The sequence below is a fragment of the Cetorhinus maximus genome, chromosome 1 (assembly GCF_964194155.1).
Source record: "Cetorhinus maximus chromosome 1, sCetMax3.hap1.1, whole genome shotgun sequence".
NCBI lineage: Eukaryota > Metazoa > Chordata > Chondrichthyes > Lamniformes > Cetorhinidae > Cetorhinus > Cetorhinus maximus.
The window spans coordinates 235,583,049-235,602,356 of NC_135879.1; the positions used below are offsets into that span (position 1 = coordinate 235,583,049).

The 19,308-nt window shown below is 47.2% G+C and overlaps 1 protein-coding gene across 5 annotated transcripts in view; it reads left to right on the plus strand.

Annotated features, from left to right (window-relative positions):
* adisspb (adipose secreted signaling protein b) overlaps positions 1–19,308 on the plus strand; it is a 153,015-nt gene that overhangs the window by 15,513 nt on the left and 118,194 nt on the right. For 3 of the 5 annotated variants that reach the window (XM_078554656.1, XM_078554647.1, XM_078554640.1), the window contains exon 2: positions 15,788–15,895. In XM_078554656.1, the coding sequence (XP_078410782.1) occupies positions 15,877–15,895 (19 nt within the window). In that variant the 5' untranslated portion in view covers positions 15,788–15,876. Of the gene's footprint in view, positions 1–2,305; positions 2,426–15,787; positions 15,896–19,308 lie in introns of those variants that run through there. The other 2 variants (XM_078554651.1, XM_078554662.1) reach the window with 2 other exon arrangements.

Here is a 19,308-nt window from a genome sequence, read left to right on the forward strand (position 1 = left end):
CGAAGCCCACATCCCATGAATGAATATCAAAAAAAAATTTCAATGACGATGAGAATTTTAAAGTTGAGGCCTTGCCAGATGGGAAGGTTGTAAAAGCATACGTCCTCCCCAGTGCTTCAGTTCCCAAGCCATCCCACACTCTCTTCACCCTGCAGACACTGCCAGCCCCCCCACTACTCAGACCAAGTACCCCAGACTCACCTTGTGATCTCCCAGGCCCCCCTCCTTGCGCGAAAGGTGCTCCTCTTGGATTTAAGGCTGAAGTAGATACTGTTCGGGAAAGTAGGGGGAGCTTTACCCTGAAAGTAACTAACAGTGCAAGCAATCTCAGAATCCCCAATTTCTAATAGCTTTTTGTATTAGACCTTCCAAAATGCATTACCTCGCATTTGTCCGGAATTAAACTCCATCTGCCATTTCTCCGCCCAAGTCTCCAACCAATCTATATCCTGTTGTATCCTTTGACAATCCTCTTCACTATCTGCAACTCCTCAAACCTTAGTGTCGTCTGCAAACTTACTAGTTAGCCCAGTTACATTTTCCTCCAAATCATTTATGTATACTACAAACAGCAAAGGTCCCAGCACTGATCCCTGCGGAACTCCACTAGTCACAGATCTCCATTCAGAAAAGCACCCTTCCACTGCTACCCTCTGTCTTCTATGACCAAGCCAATTATGTATCCATCTTGCCAGCTCACCTCTGATCCCGTGCGACTTTATCTTCTGTACCAGTCTGCCATGAGGGACCTTGTCAAAGGCCTTAATGAAATCCATGTATATAACATCCACTGCCCTTCCATCATCGATCATCTTTGTCACTTCCTCAAAAAACTCGATCAAGTTAGTGAGACACGCCCTCCCCTTCACAAAACCATGCTGCCTCTCACTAATACACCCATTTGCTTCCAAATGGTAGTATATCCTGTCACGAAGAATCTTCTCCAATAATTTCCCTACCACTGATGTAAGGCTCACCGGCCTGTAATTTCCTGGATTATCCCTGCTACCATTCTTAAACAATGAAACAACATTAGCCATTCTTCAGTCCTCTAGGACCTCACCCGTAGCCAGTGAGGATACAAAGATTTCTGTCAAGGCCCCAGCAATCTCCTCCCTTGCCTCCCTCAGTACTCTGGGGTAGATCCCATCTGGCCCTGGGGACTTATCCACCTTAATATTCTTCAAGACGCCTAACACCTCCTCATTTTTGATCTCTACATGATCCAGGCTATCTACACACTCCTCCCTAGACAAATCGACCGCTAAGTCTATCTCTTTGGTGAATACTGATGAGAATTATTCATTTAGTATCTCTCCCATTTCTTCTGGCTCCACACACAGATTCCCACCTCTGTCCCTGAGTGGGCCTACCCTTTCCCTGGCTACTCTCTTGCTTTTTACATATGTATAAAAGGCCTTGGGGGATTTTCCTTAATCCTGGTTGCCAGTAAGATCAGGGGTAAGACTGGCTGGTTCATTTCCCCAAAGAAAAAAATAAATACTTGCATTTATATCGCATCTTTCACAACCTAAGAATATCCTAAAGCTCTTCATAGCCAATGCAGGACTTTGGAAGTGTATTCACTGCTGTAAAGTAAGAAATGCGGCAGCCAATTTGTGCACATCAAGCTCCCACAAATAGCAGCAATGTGATAGTGACCAGCTTATCTGTTTTTTTTTGGTGGTGTTGATTGAGGGATGAATATTGGCCTGGACACGTGGGAGAACTCCTCTGCTCTTCCCCAAAAACAGTTCTATGGGATCTTTTACAAACACCAAAGCAGGCAGATGGAGACTTGGTTTAATGTTTCATCCAAAAGACGGTACCTCCAATGGTACAGCACTCCCTCAATACTGCACTGGGAGTGGCAGCCGAAATTTTTACGCTCAAGCCTCTGGAGTGCTACCTGCAAAGCAACAGCTGATGCTCAACGTCGTGAACACAGTTGTGTTTTTTACAGAAAACCGATAGCCCGATGGTCACAGCACTGAGACCAACATTCTTTAAAAAAAACACAATTCTCAAATTGCTATGGTGGGATTTGAACACTCATTCTCTGGATTACTACTCCAGTAATGTTACATAGTAGACATGAGTATGACATAGTAGACATAGTAGACATAAGTATGAAGACAGTTCCCAGAGAAACAAAACACACAGTGATGCTTTTGAATGCAGTGCTGACCTAAAAAAGCATTTGTTTCTCTCCCTTAACTCTAAAGGCCACCACTATCTATAGCTGACAGAACAGGCAACCTACGTCTACAAATTGCAGCCCTGACCCCAGCCATAGGTGGGGCACCAACACAGTAGAGTAATGACTCCTCTTCCAGTCTTATTCTACCTCCATGCGGAAGCTCCTGCCCTGGCCCAGCGCCTCGACCAAGATCAGGAAATTCTTGGCATGGAAGAGATTTCCAAGGTAAAGCCCATGGCTCTTGACCGTGCACGAATGAAAAATGGCAATTGGCAGGAATGCATTCCTAAGATGGTTAAGGAAATGAACGGTTTCTATAAGAGTTACTGTTGAGTCAGCAACCAAATTCATGATAGATTTAAGATACTTGGCAAAAGTGTCAGGATGGAGATGAGTTTTTTTTTTACACGCAGTAAAGTTATGATTAGGAACACACTGCCTGAATGGGTTGTGGAGGCAGATTCAGTCATGACTTTCAAAAGAAAATCGGATATATACATAGTAGGGCTATGGAGAATGGACAGGGTCTGGGACTAATTGGATAGGTCCAGGAATTGAGCGTACAAACCAAGAGTTATACTCCAGTCCAGTCCAGAGGGAGTGCTGCATTGTTGGCGGCGCTGTCTTACAGATGAGACTCCCATCTGTCTGCTTGAGTGGATGCATGAGATTCCATGGCACTATTTCGAAGAAGAACAAGGGAAGTATCCCCAGTGTCCTGGCCAGTATTTATTCCTCGATCAGCATCACAGAAACAGATTATCTGCTCATGATCACATTGCTGTTTATGGGGGTTTGCTGTATGCAAACATTGTCTACATTACAACAGTAACTGCGTTTAAAAATTGGTTGCAAAGCCCTTCTCTCCTCTCTTATTTCAATGCAACATTGGATGTCGACTGCTACAATTTTAATATTTCAGCTGTAGATTTATAAATATTTTAGATGGGCATTTCAGATTTGAGGGGTAATCACCTTGTATATATTGATGTATTTTATTTGTGTATATATATATTTAAATTGACTGTGTTAAAAATTAATATCAAATCAACTTTGTGTTAAAAATTAATATCAAATCCTTTTCATTTCTCAAGTACTATCCAAATAACCCCATTTATCAATGAATCATAAAAATTTGGAGGCTCCGATTAAATTCTGATTCAAAATATGGTTTCCAAGAATGGTCATCACAATGGTGTTACCCCTTTATGACATATTCTCCCCCTCCATGCACTCCTGTGTTGGGATGGAATACAGGGTAAAAACTCTGCTGTTAGGATTTTTTCCATTTCCTAAACGATTTGATAAGAAAACATTGAAATAATCTCTATGAGGCTGTTGGTGATCGTGGCACGCCTTGTAATCTGCACATCACAGAGGAAGAGGAAATCTTGCCACACATAGTTAGATGCCACAAGATGGGTGACCAGACAACCTTTCAACTCATAAGCGATCTAAATGAAGACAAGACAATTTGTTGGATTCAGTTGCTCTTTGTATGATTTTTACGTGAGGGCTGCTAATGCATTTCAGATAACCAGTGGCAACATCAAGCATCTCTCGGGTCACTTCCAGCATTGTTAGGGGGAAGAATTTAAACCTGAAATCTCAGTACCCTGATATCACTGATAAGTTCCATTATCTCACCAGCCATCCTGAGTGCCCTCCCAGTGACATGACATGACATAACATAATTTTATTAAATAAAAAAAGATGGTATGGTCATTATCATGTCTCGCTCAGTGGGATCTTGCTGTGCATAAATTGGTTGCAATGTTTCCTGCATTGTGACAAAAGAGTGTACATCATTGGCTGTCTTGTGCTTTGAGAGGTCCTGAGTTTCTGAATGGTGAAAAAACACTTAAAAGGTTTACCTCCACCTCCAAAATGTTGCCCGACTCTCGTGTTCAGCCCTTGAAGACCTTACCAATGCCTTTGTCACCAGACTCGATTATTCCACGCACTCTTGTCTGGCCTCCCATCTTCCGCCCTCCAGAAACTAGAGCTCATCCAAAACTCTGCTGCCTGTTTCCTAACTCTCTCTCAATCATGATCATTCCATCACCCCTGCGCTTGCCGACTTATATTGTCATCCAGTCTGGCAGCGCCTCGATTTTAAGCTTTTCATCCTTTTTTTAGTAATCTCTCCATGACCTCATCCTCACTATTTCTGTAAACTCCAGCCCACAACCCACTGAGATCTCTGCGCTCCTCCAATTCCAGCCTTTTGCACGCCCCAAGTTTTAATCACCCTACCATTGGTCGGGTCTTCGGTTGCCTCGGCTCTTAAGTTCTGGAATTCCTTCCACGATCTTCTCTGCCTCTCCATACCATCTTCTTCCTTTCAGTTGCTCCTTAAAACCTAACACTTTGACTGAGCTTTTGGTCACTATCTCAACATTTCCTCATACATGTCAGCCGTAACTCAATTGGTTGCACCGAAACCGTGCAGTGTTCCAAGTGTGGTCTCGCCAAAGCCCTGTATAATTGTAGCAATATTTCCTTATTCTTGTACTCAATCCCCTTGCAATAAAGGCCAACATGCCATTTGTCTTCGCAACTGGAGGAGGCCTTACTTGGGAGACGGTGGCGTAGTGGTAATACCACTGGACCAAATCCAGAGACCCAGGCTAATGCGCTGGGGACACAGGTTCAAATCCCACCACGGCAGCTCAGTTGATAACCCTGGAATTTAAAAAACGGCTAGTCTCAGTAATAGTGGCCATGAACCCATCTGGTTCACTGAAATCTGCTGTCCTTACCTGGTCTGGGCCTGCATGTGACGCTAGATTTCCAGCAATGTGGTTGACTCTTAAATGCCCTCTGAAGTGGTGTGGAAAACTATTCAGTTGTATCAAACGGCTACAGATAAGTCAACCAGTCCTAATGGAAACAAAAGCCCCGGCATCACATTGACAATACTCTCCATCATGTTGTGGGGCACTATGACCCTGCTAATTTTGAAAAGATCTAGAAACTCAAAACTGGCACCCAGGAAGTGCCGTGGGGCAGGAGCAGAATTGTACAGAAACTTATGGCCTGGCCCCACTCTACCATTACCACCAAACCGGGGACCAACCCTGTTTCAATGAAGAGTGCAGGAGGACATGCCAGGAGCAGCACCAGGTATACCTAACAATGTGTACCTGATGAAGCTACAACACAGGACTACTTTCATGCCAAAGCTTCAGCGAAAGCAGCAAGTGATAGACAGGGCTAAGTGATCCCACAACCAGTCATAAAAGATGGTGGACAATTAAACAACTCACTGGAGGAGGAGGCTCCACAAATATCCCCTTCCTCAATGATGGGGGAGCCCAGCATATCAATGCAAAAGATAAGGTTGAAGCACTTGCAACAATCTTCAGCCAGATGTGCTGGGTGGATGTTCCATCTCAGTCTCCCCCTGAGGTCCCCAGCATCACAGATGCCAGTCTTCAGCCAGTTTGATTTAGAGTCATAGAGGACTACAGCACAGAAAAAGGCTCTTCGGCCCATCGAGTCTGCGCCAGTCAAACAAGTACCTAACTATTCTAATCCCATTTTCCAGCACTAGGCCCATAGCCTTGTATGCCATGGCATTGCAAGTGCACATCCAAATACTTCTGAGATGATATGAGGGCTTCTGCCTCTACCACCTTTTCAGGTAGTGAATTATAGGTTCCCACCACCCTCTGGGTGAAAAAATTCTTCCTCACTTCCCCTCTAAACCTCCTGCTCCTTATCTTAAATCTATGCCCCCCCCAAGTTATTGATCCCTCCACCAAGGGGAAAAGTTCCTTCCTGTCTACCCTATCTATGCCCCTCATAATTTTATACACTTCAATCATGACCCCCCTCAATCTCCTCTGCTCCAGGGAAAATAACCCCAGTCTATCCAATCTCTCATAACTAAAACTCTCCAGCCCAGGCAATACCCTGGTAAATCCCCTCTGCACTCTCTCTAGTGCAATCACATCCTCCCTATAATGCGGATTCCAGAACTGCACGCAATACTCTTAGCTGTGGCCTAACCAGCATTTTATACAGTTCCAGCATAACCTCCCTGCTCCTATATTCTATGCCTCAGCTAATAAAGGCCCTATATGCCTTCTTAATCACCTTATCTACCTGTCCCGCTACCTTAAGGGACCGGTGGACATGTACACCAAAGTCCCTCTAATCCTCGGTACTTCCCAGGGCCCTACCGTTCATCATGTATTCCCGTGCCTTGCTTGTCCTACACGAGTGAATCACCTCACACTTATCCAGATTAAATTCCATTTGCCACTGATCAGCCTATCTGAGCAGCCCGTCTATATCCTCCTGTTATCTAAGACTATCCTCCTCACTATTTACCACCCCACCAATTTTCTTGTCATCTGCAAACTTACTGATCAACCCTCCTACATTCAAGTCTAAAACGTTTATGTATACCACAAACAGCAAGGGACCCAACACCGATCCCTGTAGAATCCCACTGGACACAGGCATCCAGTCACAAAAACACCCCTCAACCATCACCCTCTGCTTCCTGCCACTCAGCCAATTTTGCATCCAATTTGCCAAATTGCCTTGGATCCCCTTCATTATCAGTCTCCCACGCGGGACCTTATCAAGAGCCTTGCTGAAGTCCAAGTAGACTACGTCAAATGCATTGCCCTCATCTACACATCTGGTCACCTCTTCGAAAAATTCAATTAAATTGGTCAGACATGATCTCCCCTTAACAAAGCCATGCTGACTGTCCTTGATTAATCCCTGCCTCTCCAAGTGTAGATTAATTCTGTCCCTCAGAATTGCTTCCAATAGTTTCCCCACCACTGAGGTTAGACTGACTGGCCTGTAGTTCCCTGGTTTATCCCTTCCTCCCTTCTTGAATAACGGTACCACATTGGCTGTCCTCCAGTGCTCTTGCACCTCTCCTGTGGCCAGAGAGTATTGAAACTTATTGCCAGCAACCCTCTATCTCCACCCTTGCCTCGCTCAACAGCCTGAGATACAGTTCATCCGGGCCTGGAGATTTATCTACTTTTAAGTCTGCCAGACCACTTAGAACCACCTCTCTTTCTATGCTAATTTCTTGAATTATATCATAGTCCTTCTGCCTGATTTCCATACCCACGTCATCCCTCTCACTTGTGAACACAGATACAAAGTATTCATTTAGAACCCAGTTCCAGTTCCACACACAAATTACCACTGGTCCTTAATGAGCCCTACTCTTTCCCTAGTTATCCTCTTACTCTTAATGTACTTGTAAAATAACTTTGGATTTTCCTTTGTTTTACCTGCCAATGTTTTTTCATGCCCCCTTTTTGCTCTCCTTATCTCCTTTTTAAGTTCCCCCCCTACACATTCTATATTCTTCTAGGGCTTCCGCTGTTTTGAGCCCTCGATATCTGCCATAAGACTTTTTCTCTTTATCCAATCCTGTATATCCCTTGACATCCAGGGTTCCCTGGATTTGTTGGTCCCACCCTTTATCTTTACTGGAATATGTTGGCCCTGTACTCTCCCTATTTCCTTCTTGAATGAGTCCCACTGCTCTAACGCAGATTTACCTAAAAGTAGCTGCTCCCAGTTCACTCTGGCCAAATCATATCTGATCTTATTAAAATATGCCTTCCCCCAATTTAGAACTCTGATTTCTGGCCCATCCTTGTCCTTTTCCATAACAACCTTGAATCTAACGGAGTTATGATCACTATCTGCCAAATGCTCCCCCACTGATACCTATACCATTTGACTGGCTTCATTCCCTAAAATTAAGTCCAGGACCACCCCCTCTCTTGTAGGACCTTCTACGTACTGGCTTAAAAAGCTCTCTCTTAAAAAGCATTTTAAGAACTCCGCTCCCTCTAAACCTATCACACTATGACTAACCCAATTAATGTTGGGGAAGTTCAAATCACCCACTATTACTACCCTATTATTTTTACACTTCTCTGAAATTTGCCTACGTATCTGCTATTCTAGGATGGTTTAAACCCGCCCCAACAGCACTAGCAAACCTCCCCGCAGGGATGTTGGTCCCATTCCGGTTCAGGTGCAACCCGTCCGCCATGTACAAGTCCCATCACCCGAGGAACGGCCCCATTGTCCCAGAAATCTAAAGCCCTCCTTCCTGCACCATTTCCACAGCCACACATTCATCTGGACTAACCTCCTATTTCTATACTCACTAGCGTATGGCACCCGAAGTAATCCAGAGATTACTACCTTTGAAGGCCTGTTTTTAAATCTGTTTCCTAGCTCCTTAAATTCTGCTTGCAGGACCTCATCCCTCTTTCTACCTATGTCATTGGTATCAATTTATACCACGATCTCTGTCTGTTTGCCCTCCCCCTTTAGAATGTTCAGTGACATCCTTGACCCTGTCACCAGGGAGGCAACATACTATCCTGGAGTCACATCTATGGCCACAGAAATGCCTGTCTGTTCCCCCTACTATCAAGTCTCCTACCACTATTGCTTTTCCCCTCTTTTTCCTCCCACCTCCACCCCATGCAGCTGAGCCACTCACAGTACCATGAGCATGGCTGCACTCCCCAGAGGAACCGTCACTCTCACCGTTTTCCAACACAGAAAAACGGCTTTCGAGCAAGATGCACCCTGGGGATTTCCTGACTACCTGCCTGACACCTTTCTTCTGACTGACGGTCACCCAATCCCTCTCTGTCTGCACTTCAATAAGCTGTGGAGTGACCATGCCTAAAATCATGCTATCCACGAAACTCTCAGCCTCGCGTATGCACCTCAGTGCCTCCAGCTGCCGCTCAAGCTCCGAAACTCGGAGGTCAAGTAGCTGCAGCTGGTGGCACTTCCTGCACACGTGGTCGGTCAGAGCGCCAGGAGCGTTTAGGACTTCCCACATGTTGCAGGCGGTACATAGCACGGGACTGAGCTGCCCTGCCATGCCTCTAGTTGAAAAAAAACCCTTTAAGTTAAATACAGTAAAAAAAGTGAAATTATTTATGTCCTTTTCATAAAAGCTAGAACCCTTACCTTTCATTAGCTGAATCTATTTTAAACTGGAGAAAAATACTGACCCATTACTCACCAATCAGCTCTCACCTTTGTGCTGACATCACTTTATGATGCCCACACTCGCGCTGGTTCTGATCTCTTTTTTTTGAAAAATATACTTTATTCTTAAAATATCTGGAAGAACATTACAAATCATTTCAAAATTGCCATCACAAAAAGTGCAATCATATTCAACTTTTACACATGGATCATGAGGCGCTTCAGTACAATCATTTCAATATGGTCATTACAGACAATCAGACAATGGTATTGGAGTTATCAACATACATCATGTTGCACTCTGAGGTGCTTCAATGCAATTATAATACAATTAGTATTCAATGCATACATTCATTGTGAGCTGTACAGCCCGAGGGGCTCTCAACAGTTCCCAGCCCCTCGGTGCACTGTGGCAGAAAGGTCTTAGACAGTGACCTTTCCCAAATGCGCCTTTGTGGTGGCTGCCCCAAGCTTTAGTGCGTCCCTCAGCACGTAGTCCTGGACATTGGAATGTACCAGTCTGCAACACTCGGTCGGGGACAACTCTTTGCACTGGAAGATCAACAAGTTTCGGACAGACCAAAGAGCATCTTTCACCGAGTTGATGATCCTCCAGCTGCAGTTGATGTTTGTCTCAGTGTCTGTCCCTGGGAACAGCCCATAGAGCACAGAATCCTGTGTCACAGCACTGCTCGGGATGAACCTCGACAGAAACCACTGCATCTCTCTCCAGACCTTCTTTGCAAAGGCACATTCCTCAAGGAGGTGAACAACGGTCTCGTCCCCACCACAGCCACCTCGAGGGCAACGTGCAGAGGAGGTGAGACTCTTGGCATGTTGGAAGGATCTGACGGGGAGGGCCTTTCTCACCACCAGCCAAGCTACATCTAGGTGCTTGTTGGAAAGTTCTGGCGATGAGGCATTCTGCCAAATGACTTTGACAGTCTGCTCAGGGAACCATCCGACAGGATCCACCATCTCCTTTTCCCACAGGGCCTCTAAGACGTTACGTGCTGACCACTGCCTGATGGACTTGTGGTCAAAGTTGTTTGTCTGCATAAATTTTTCCACGAGGGACAGGTGGTACGGCACGGTCCAACTATTTGGAGGGTTACGTGGCAGAGTGGCCAGACCCATCCTTCGCAACACTGGGGACAGGTAGAACCTCAGCATGTGGTGTTTGCGTACCGAGAATCTACGCACAGCTTGATGCAGCTGCACACAAGGGTGGCCATCAGTATGAGGGCGATGTTGGGCACATTTTTTTCCCCCCTTATCTAGAGGCTTTTACATCGCGTCCCTGCGGACACGATCCATCTTCAACCTCCAGATAAAGCGAAGGATGGCTTGGGTGATCGCCATCACGCAGGAGTGTGGAATGGGCCAGACCTGTGCCACGTACAGCAACAGCGAGAGTGCCTCACACCTGATGACCAGGTTCTTACCCGCAATGGAGAGGGAGCGTCGCTCCCACATGCCCAGTTTTCTTTGCACCATAGACACTCACTCCTTCCAGTTTTTAATGCATGCCCCACTCCCTCAGAACCATATCCCCAGCACCTTCAGGCCGTCAGCCCTGACAGTGAAGGGGACAAAGGATCGGTCAGCCCAGTTCCCAAAGAACATGGCTTCGCTCTTCCCACGATTCACCTTGGCTCCCAAGACCAGTTCGAACTGGTCGCAGATGTGGATCAGTCTGCACACTGACAGCGGATCTGAGCAGAAGACGGCGACATCATCCATGTACAGGGAGGCTTTGACCTGAGTGCCTCCACTGCCTGGGATCATCGCTCCTCTTATGCCCGGATCAATCCTGATGGACTCAGCAAAAGGTCTATGCAACACACAAACAGGACAGGGGAGAGAGGGCAGCCCTACCTGACTCCAGATTTAATTGGAAAACTATCTGATTCTCGCCCATTGATTGAAACTGCGCTACTGATGTTAGTGTAGAGCAGTTGGATCCAGTTACGGATTCCCTCCCCAAACCCCATTTTGGAGAGCACATCCACCATGTAGGTGTGCGATATTCTGTCAAAGGCCTTCTCCTGATCCAGGCTGATGAGGCAGGTGTCCATACCCCTGTTCTGTACATAGACAATCGTATCCCTGAGTAGCGCAAGGCTGTCAGAGATCTTGCTGCCAGGCACAGCGCAGGTCTGGTCAGAGTGGTTCACCAATTCCAGAGTGGACTTGACCCGATTGGCGATGACTTTGGACAGAATCTTATAGTCCACATGCAACAGTGAAATGGGTCGCCAATTTCTAATTTCCTCCCTTTCCCCCTTGTGCTTGTAGATGAGGGTGATGATGCCTTTCCTCATGGATTCTGACACGCTGCCGGCCAGAAGCATACTCTCGTACACTTCTAGCAGGTCTGGGCCAATCCAGTCCCACAGAGCCGAATACAACTCAGCCGGCAAGCCATCGCTTCCGGGAGTCTTACTCTTCTTGAAGGACTCAAGGGCCTTAGTCAGTTCACCAGGAGTTAGTGGTTTGTCCAGGCTCTCCCGTGTACTGTCATCTAAGACCTCCGTGATAGAGGACAGGCAGGACTGGGAGGCCGTGCTGTCGGTGGGCTTCACATCATACAATCCAGCATAAAAGGATTTGCTGATCCTCAAAATGTCAGACTGCGATGACTTTACTGAGCTGTCTTCTTCCTTCAGGCTGCTGATCACAGAGGTCTCTGTGTGTACCTTTTGGAAGAAGAAACGTGAGCATGTCTCATCCTGCTCCACGGAGTGGACTCTGGAACGGAAGATTATTTTGGAGGCCTCCGAGGCAAAGAGCAAGGCTTGCTGGCTCTTCACCTCTTGGAGTTTCTCCTTGACATCGACCCCCCTCGACTGCAACTGGAGCTCGTTCTGCATGTTTTTCTGGAGTCGGGACATTGATCTCTCTGCCGCTGTCTCGCACTGTTTTATGATGTCACTCTTGTTATTTTCAACAAGAACTGACTGCAGGACAATCTCCCTAGACTGCTTCACCGCGATGCTGACTGCAGGACACTCTTCCCAGATACTCCACATGATATCAAGAAACTGCTGAAGCCAATGGATACTGCAAAGGCTATGGGCCTGATAACATCCCAGCAATAGTATTAAAGACTTGCGCTCCAGAACTAGACGTGCCTCCAGCCAAGCTGTTCCAGTACAGCTACAACTCTGGCATCTACCCGGCAATGTGGAAAATTGCCCAGGTATGTCCTGTACACATAAAGCAGGTCAAATCCAACCCAGCCAATTAACGCCCCATCAGTCTACTCTCCATCATGAGTAAAGTGATAGGAGGGGTCATCAACAGCGCTGTCAAGCAGCTCTTACTTATCAATAGCCTGCTCACTGATGCTCAATTTGGGTTCCGCCAGGGTTGCTCAGTTTCTGACTTCATTATAGCCTTGGTTCAAACATGGACAAAAGAGGTGAGCTGAGAGTGACTGCCCTTGACATCAAGGCACCATTTGACAGAGTATGAAATCAAGGAGCCCTAGCAAAAGTGGAGTCAATGGGAATCAGGAGGAAAATACTCTGCTGGTTGGAGTCATACCTGGCACAAAGGAAGATGGTTGTGGTTGTTGGAGGTCAATCAACTCAGTTCCAGGACATCACTGCAGGAGTTCCTCAGGGTAGTGTCCAAGGCCCAGCCATCTTCAGCTGCTTCATCCTTGACTTTCCTTCCATCATAAGGTCAGAAGTGGGGATTTTCGCTGATGATTACACAATGTTCAGCACCATTAGTTACTCTTCAGTAGTAGCAAGTAACATCCGTGCTACACAAGTGCCAGGCAATATTCCAATAATTGAGAATCTAACCACTTCCCCTTGACATTCAATGGCATTACCTTTGCTGAATCTCCCTCTAACAACATCCTGGGGGTTACCATTGATCAGAAACTGAACTGGAACAGCCATATAAATAATGTGGCTATAAGAGCAGGTCAGAGACAGGGAATCCTGTGACGAGTAACTCATCTCCTGTCTCCCCAAAGCCTGTCCACAATGTACAAGGCACAAGTCAGGAGTGTGATGGAATACTCTCCACTTACCTGCATGAGTGCGGATCCAATAACACTCAAGAAGCTTGACACCAGGACAACGCAGCCCGTTCCACCTCCGAAGCAATGGCAGCTGTGTGTACCATTTACAAGATGCACTGCAACAACCCACCAAGGCTCCTTCAACAACCCGTGACCTCTACGACCTGGAAGGACGAGGGCAGTTGATACATGGGAACACCATCACCTGCAAGATCCCTTCCAAGCCACTCACTATCCTGACTTGGAAATATATCACCATTCCTTAACTGGCGCTGGGTCAAAATCCTGGAAGTGCCTCCCGAACAGCACTGTGGGTGTACCTACACCACATGGACTGCAGAAGTTCAAGAAGATGACACCACCGCCTTCTCAAGGGCAATTAGGGGTGAGCAATAAACGCTGCCTTGCCAATGATGCCCACAGCCCATGAAGGAATATTAAAAAAAAATCGCTTGCTCTACCTTCATGAAAGCCTTGTGTTCCTTGTACGAGTGTATCCAAGTCTCTCTGAACATTAACAGAATTACCTGGAAAAACTCAGCAGGTCTGGCAGCGTCGGCGGAGAAGAAATCAGTTAACGTTTCGAGCCTTCATGGCCATGAAGGCTCGAAACGTTAACTGATTTCTTCTCCGCCGATGCTGCCAGACCTGCTGAGTTTTTCCAGGTAATTCTGTTTTTGTTTTGGATTTCCAGCATCCGCAGTAGCTTTTAGCTTTTTGTTTTTATCTCTCTGAACATTAACATTTACAAGTTTCACATCTGTTAAAAAAAAGTTCTGCTTTTCTTTCTATTCTTTTGACCAAAATGAATAACCTCACACTTTGCCACATTACATGCTGATGGGCACCTTGTTGCCCACTCACTTAACCTCTTTTCAGCCTCCTATGTCTTCCTCACAGCTTACATTCCCACCTATCTTATCATCAACATCATCATCAGCAGCAAACTTAGATACATTACTACAAAAGTAAAATACTGCTGATGCTGGAAATCTGAAATAAAAACAAAAAAGTGCTGGAAAAACTCAGCAGGTCAGTCAGCATCTGTGCAGAGAAACAGTCACTGTATCAGGTCGAGATGACCTTTCACTGAAACTGATGATTGTTTGAAAATGCCCCATTTATCCCTACTCCCTGCTTCTTGTCCTCATTCCTTATCCACCAGTCCTCATTCTGCCTAAGGCTCCTTTGACAGCACCTTCCAAACCCATGGCCTCTACCACCTAGAAGGACAAGGGCAGCAGATGCATGGGAGCATCACCACCTGCAAATTTTCCTCCAAGCCATTCACCATCCTAACTTGGAACTATTTCGCCATTCCTTCACTGTCGCTAGGTCCAAATCCTGGAACTTCCTCCCCAACAGCACTGCACGTCTATCTATGATACATGGGCTACAGTGGTTCAAGAAAGCAATTCACCACCACTTTCTCTAGGGAAATTAGGAATGGGCAGCAAATGCTGGCCTAGCTAGTGACGCCCATATCCCAGGAACAAATAAAAAAAAATTAACCTCCAACTCCATGAGCTCTTGTGCATTTACCTGTTGTGTGGCACCTTATTCAATGTTTTTTGGAAATCCAAGTATACTACATCTACTGGGTCTCCTTTATCTCCCCTAATAAGTAAGTAAGCAAGCTTTAGATTTCTTGTGGTACTGTTGGTAGCATCCCTGATCCTTAGCCAGAAGCTCTGGGTTCGAGTCCCACTCCAGGACTTGATGGTCAAGGAAGGTGTGTTCATAACGTGGCCAAACAGCTTGAGTGGAAACAACGTGCAAATCCATCCGACAGACGTCAATGGCAGGCGCTAAGAGTGGGAGAGCCATGTGATGGAAAGAATGTTGGAGCCTCTACCATCACTATCCATAGCTCCAAGCTACAGTATGCATGTAAAAAGTGCAAGTTGCCACAGCAACTCAGACTTCCCACCAGGGTACAGTGTCGCCCCTTAACCCATCAACTCTGGGAGCAACATCGATACTGTGCAAGTTTCATTTGAGGAACCTTTAAAAATGTAAACAGCCCAGTTATTTTCTTAGTTACCTTGAGCCCTCAAATCATATTCATATCTTAGTGTGAGCAGGGGGGAGAAGGAGGGTGTGCAAATGTGTGTGGGGGGGGAAAAAAAAACACAGCAAGTCTCGCCTAGAGAAGTGAATGATTTTTTTTTTCGTCCTTTCTCTGATGGTTATCATCAGATGCGTGACCTGAAAGCAAGATCGCTTCGGTCTAGTGTTGCGCCTTTTTTCATGTTGGTTTTTTGTTTGCAATGAGAGGGAGCATGGGAGCTGATAGATCTGAATTTAACAGCCAGCCACGCTCGACTGACAGAAGTGTGCAGCCTCTGCAGGGTGAGTGAAGGGCGCTAAGACCCAGAGGGAAGCTGCTGCTCCTCTGTTATAAGCAGCGCTGGGGTGGGCTGAGAGCAGGGGTTTTGTCTGTCAGAGGGAACGGAGACGGCTGGGGGCTTATCGCTTCCTCTCGCTGCGCCGGTGCCTGCGCTTTGTCCCGCTCTATATAATCCAGGTGATTTCTCCAGGCAGCTCCTCCCGGATCATCCCATGGCCACATGCTGATTCCGAGGAAGCCCAAATTGCAGCGCAGAGGATTTGCAGCAGCAGGAATCAGATGGATTCGACAAGGAAGGGTGAGTTCGGAGGAGGGTTCGTTGTCTGTGTGTGTGTCTGTGTGTGTGTGAAGAGGAAGCGTTGCTTGTCTTGTACTAGCAGGAGAATGATACTGCCCCTATTTAGTTTGAATCCTGGCTATTTAAAAGGGCGTTTCTTTTATTTTTATTGAAGAAAATCAATATGTTTCACACCAGATGGCATAGATTTTTTTTTCAACAGCCAGGTGTGTGTGTGTGGAAAAGTGAAAGACTTGCATTATACAGCAACTTTGGTGGACACGGGACGTCCCACTGGCGTTTCACAGCCCACGAAATACTTCTGAAGTGTAGTCACTGTTGTAAATGTAGGAAACAGAGCAGCCAAGTTGCATTTTGCCAAGTCCTGCGGACAGCAGGGTGATAATGACTCCATAATCTGTTTTTAAGGTGTTGATTGAGGGATAAATATCGATCAGGATAGCAGAGAGAACTCCCCTGCTCCTCTTCAAAATAGCAGGATGAAATCTTTTACGCCCAGGCTGAACCTGGTTTGAACGTCTTATCCAGAGGACAGCACCTTCGACAGTGCAGCACTCTTGTCAGTACTGCATCGGAGGTCCAGCTGAGATGATGTGATGGGGTCCCTGGAGTTGAATTGAGCAAAATCCCAGCTGGCGCCCTGGCTCTGCGCTGTGGGATGAGTGATCTTTCGGATGAGGCGTTAAATTGAGGCACAGTTTGCTCTCTCGGGTGAATGTGGAAGATCCCGTTATGCTGTTTTGAAGAGATGGGGCGTTATCCCTGGTGTCTTGGGCCAGTGTTTCCTCTGAGCTTTGCGAGTGCATGGCTGTGTGACAAGCAAGGGTCCCTTTAAGAAGTGTGTGTGCATGGCTGTGTGGTAATTTTAAAGGGATGGCGCAGTGCAAGTAATGGGTCATACAGCGAAGAGAAATTGGAGGAAAGTGGCCTTGGCCTGTATTCTGATAGATATAAGGGAAATGGGGATAGAGAGGGAAAGTGGGATTTGAGGTAGAAGATCAGCCAGGATCTTGTTGGATGGTGGAGCAGGTTTGAAGGGCCAAATGGTTTTATGGATTATCCTTATGGATTATTCCACAACCAACATCAGTCGGACAGATTGTCCAGTCATTGATCACATTGCTGTTTGTGGGAGCTTGCTGTGTGCAAATTGGCTGCCGTGTTTCCGACATTATAACAGAGCCCGCGTTTCAGAAGTACTTATTTTTCCTTTTATTCTTTCATGGGATGTGGACATCATGGGCATTTGTTGCCCGTCCCTAATTGCCCTTGAACTGAGTGGCTTGCTGTACCATTTCAGAGGGCAGTTAAGAGTCAACCACGTTGCTGTGGGTCTGGAGGCCATGGTGGCAGATTTCCTTTCCTAAAGTGTGAACCAGATGGGCATTTTATAATCAATGATAGATGATACGGCCACCATAGTTTTATATTCCAGATTTAAATTCCGCCAGCTGCCGATTTGGACCCTTGTTCCCAAAGCATTAGCTTGGGCCTCTGGATAACTAGTCCGGAGACACTACCACTACGCCATCATCTCCCTTGTACTTTGTTAGCTGTTAGGAGCTTTAGGACAAGTTGAGGTTGATAAAGGCACAGTGGAGTTGGGAGTTTATTTTTCCTCGATTCACTTCGGCATCCAGAAGCCTGTATTGTGCAGTAGGTGTTCTGGCTGAGGAAGCTGAAGGAAAGGTCAGGTGACTGTGGCGGGTGTCCTCTTCTGTCTCACCCAACTGAGCATGCTTCAGGTGAGAAAGACAGTGGTGGCTAGCTCTTTGACTGTGGAAGGCATCGCAGGCAAGCCTGATTTGACCCCCACCTTCACGAGCATGTCCAAACACCCAGAGGGTAGGGAAATGGCCACTACTAGGCAGCCCTTTAGCACAGGGAGGCTGAGGGCAGGGGTAACCCACTGCCGGCTTCACAAGGACGCTGAGGGCAGGGGTAACCCACTGCCAATTGCACAAGGACACTGAGGGCAGGGGTAACCCACTGCCAGCTTCACAAGGACACTGAGGGCAGGGGTAACCCACTGCTAGCTGCACAAGGACACTGAGGGCAGAGGTAACCCACTGCCAGCTGCACAAGGACACAGAGGGCAGGGGTAACCCACTGCCAGCTTCACAAGGACACTGAAGGCAGGGGTAACCCACTGCCAGCTTCACAAGGACGCTGAGGGCAGGGGTAACCCACTGCCAGCTTCACAAGGACGCTGAGGGCAGGGGTAACCCACTGCCAGCTTCGCAAGGACACTGAGGGCAGGGGTAACCCACTACCAGCTTCACAAGGACACTGAGGGCAGGGGTAACCCACTGCCGGCTTCACAAGGACACTGAGGGCAGGGGTAACCCACTGCCAGCTGCACAAGGACACTGAGGGCAGGGGAACCCAGTGCCAGCTTCACAAGGACACTGAGGGCAGGGGTAACCCACTGCCAGCTTCACAAGGATGCTGAGGGCAGGGGTAACCCACTGCCAGCTGCTCAAGGACGCTGTGGGCAGGGGTAACCCACTGCCAGCTTCACAAGGACGCTGAGGGCAGGGGTAACCCACTGCCAGCTGCTCAAGGACGCTGAGGGCAGGGGTAACCCACTGCCAGTGCCTTGACTGGGATGAAAACTGGGGGCTTTTCTCACCAAGGTTATTTCGCAAAACCCCATCTCTGGCTGCTAAGCAATGAGGGAAACCAAACCCCAAGGGCTTAATGGAATTGTCCCTCTCTCTATGCCCAATATATTAAGGTCATAATTGTAATGTGTAGTAAAAGCAGATCATAACTGATAAATGATGGCGGAACATGTCAGAGTACTCATATTTAGGCATGAAATGTCAGATCTAAGTTATCTTTCTGTCTCACTCTCTCTCTCTCCAAATGTCTATGTCTCTCTGTCCCTCTGTCTGTCTCACTCTCTCTGTGTCCCCCCCTCTGTCTGTCTGCCTACCCCTCTCTCTCTTCCCCTCGCTGTATATGCCTGTCTCTCCCTCTTTCTGTCTCGTGCTCTCTCCCACTCTGCCCTCGTACTGTCGTCTACTTGCCTCGCACTCTCTGCGCTTCACACTCTCCCTCCATTTGCCTCGCACGCTTCTTTGTCTGCCTCGCACTCTCTCTGTCTCTCTTGCCCTCCCTCTCGGCCTGCGGCCCCTCTCTCTGCCTCGCGCCCTCTCTCTCTCTCTCTGCCTCGCGCGCTCTCTCTCTCTACCTCGCGCCTCTCTCTCTCTCTGCATCGCACTTTCTCTCTCTCTCTCTGCCTCGCACTTTCTCTCTCTCTCTGCCTCGCACTTTCTCTCTCTCTCTGCCTCGCACTTTCTCTCTCTCTGCCTCGCACTTTCTCTCTCTCTCTGCCTCGCACTTTCTCTCTCTCTCTGCCTCGCACTTTCTCTCTCTCTCTGCCTCGCATTTTCTCTCTCTCTCTGCCT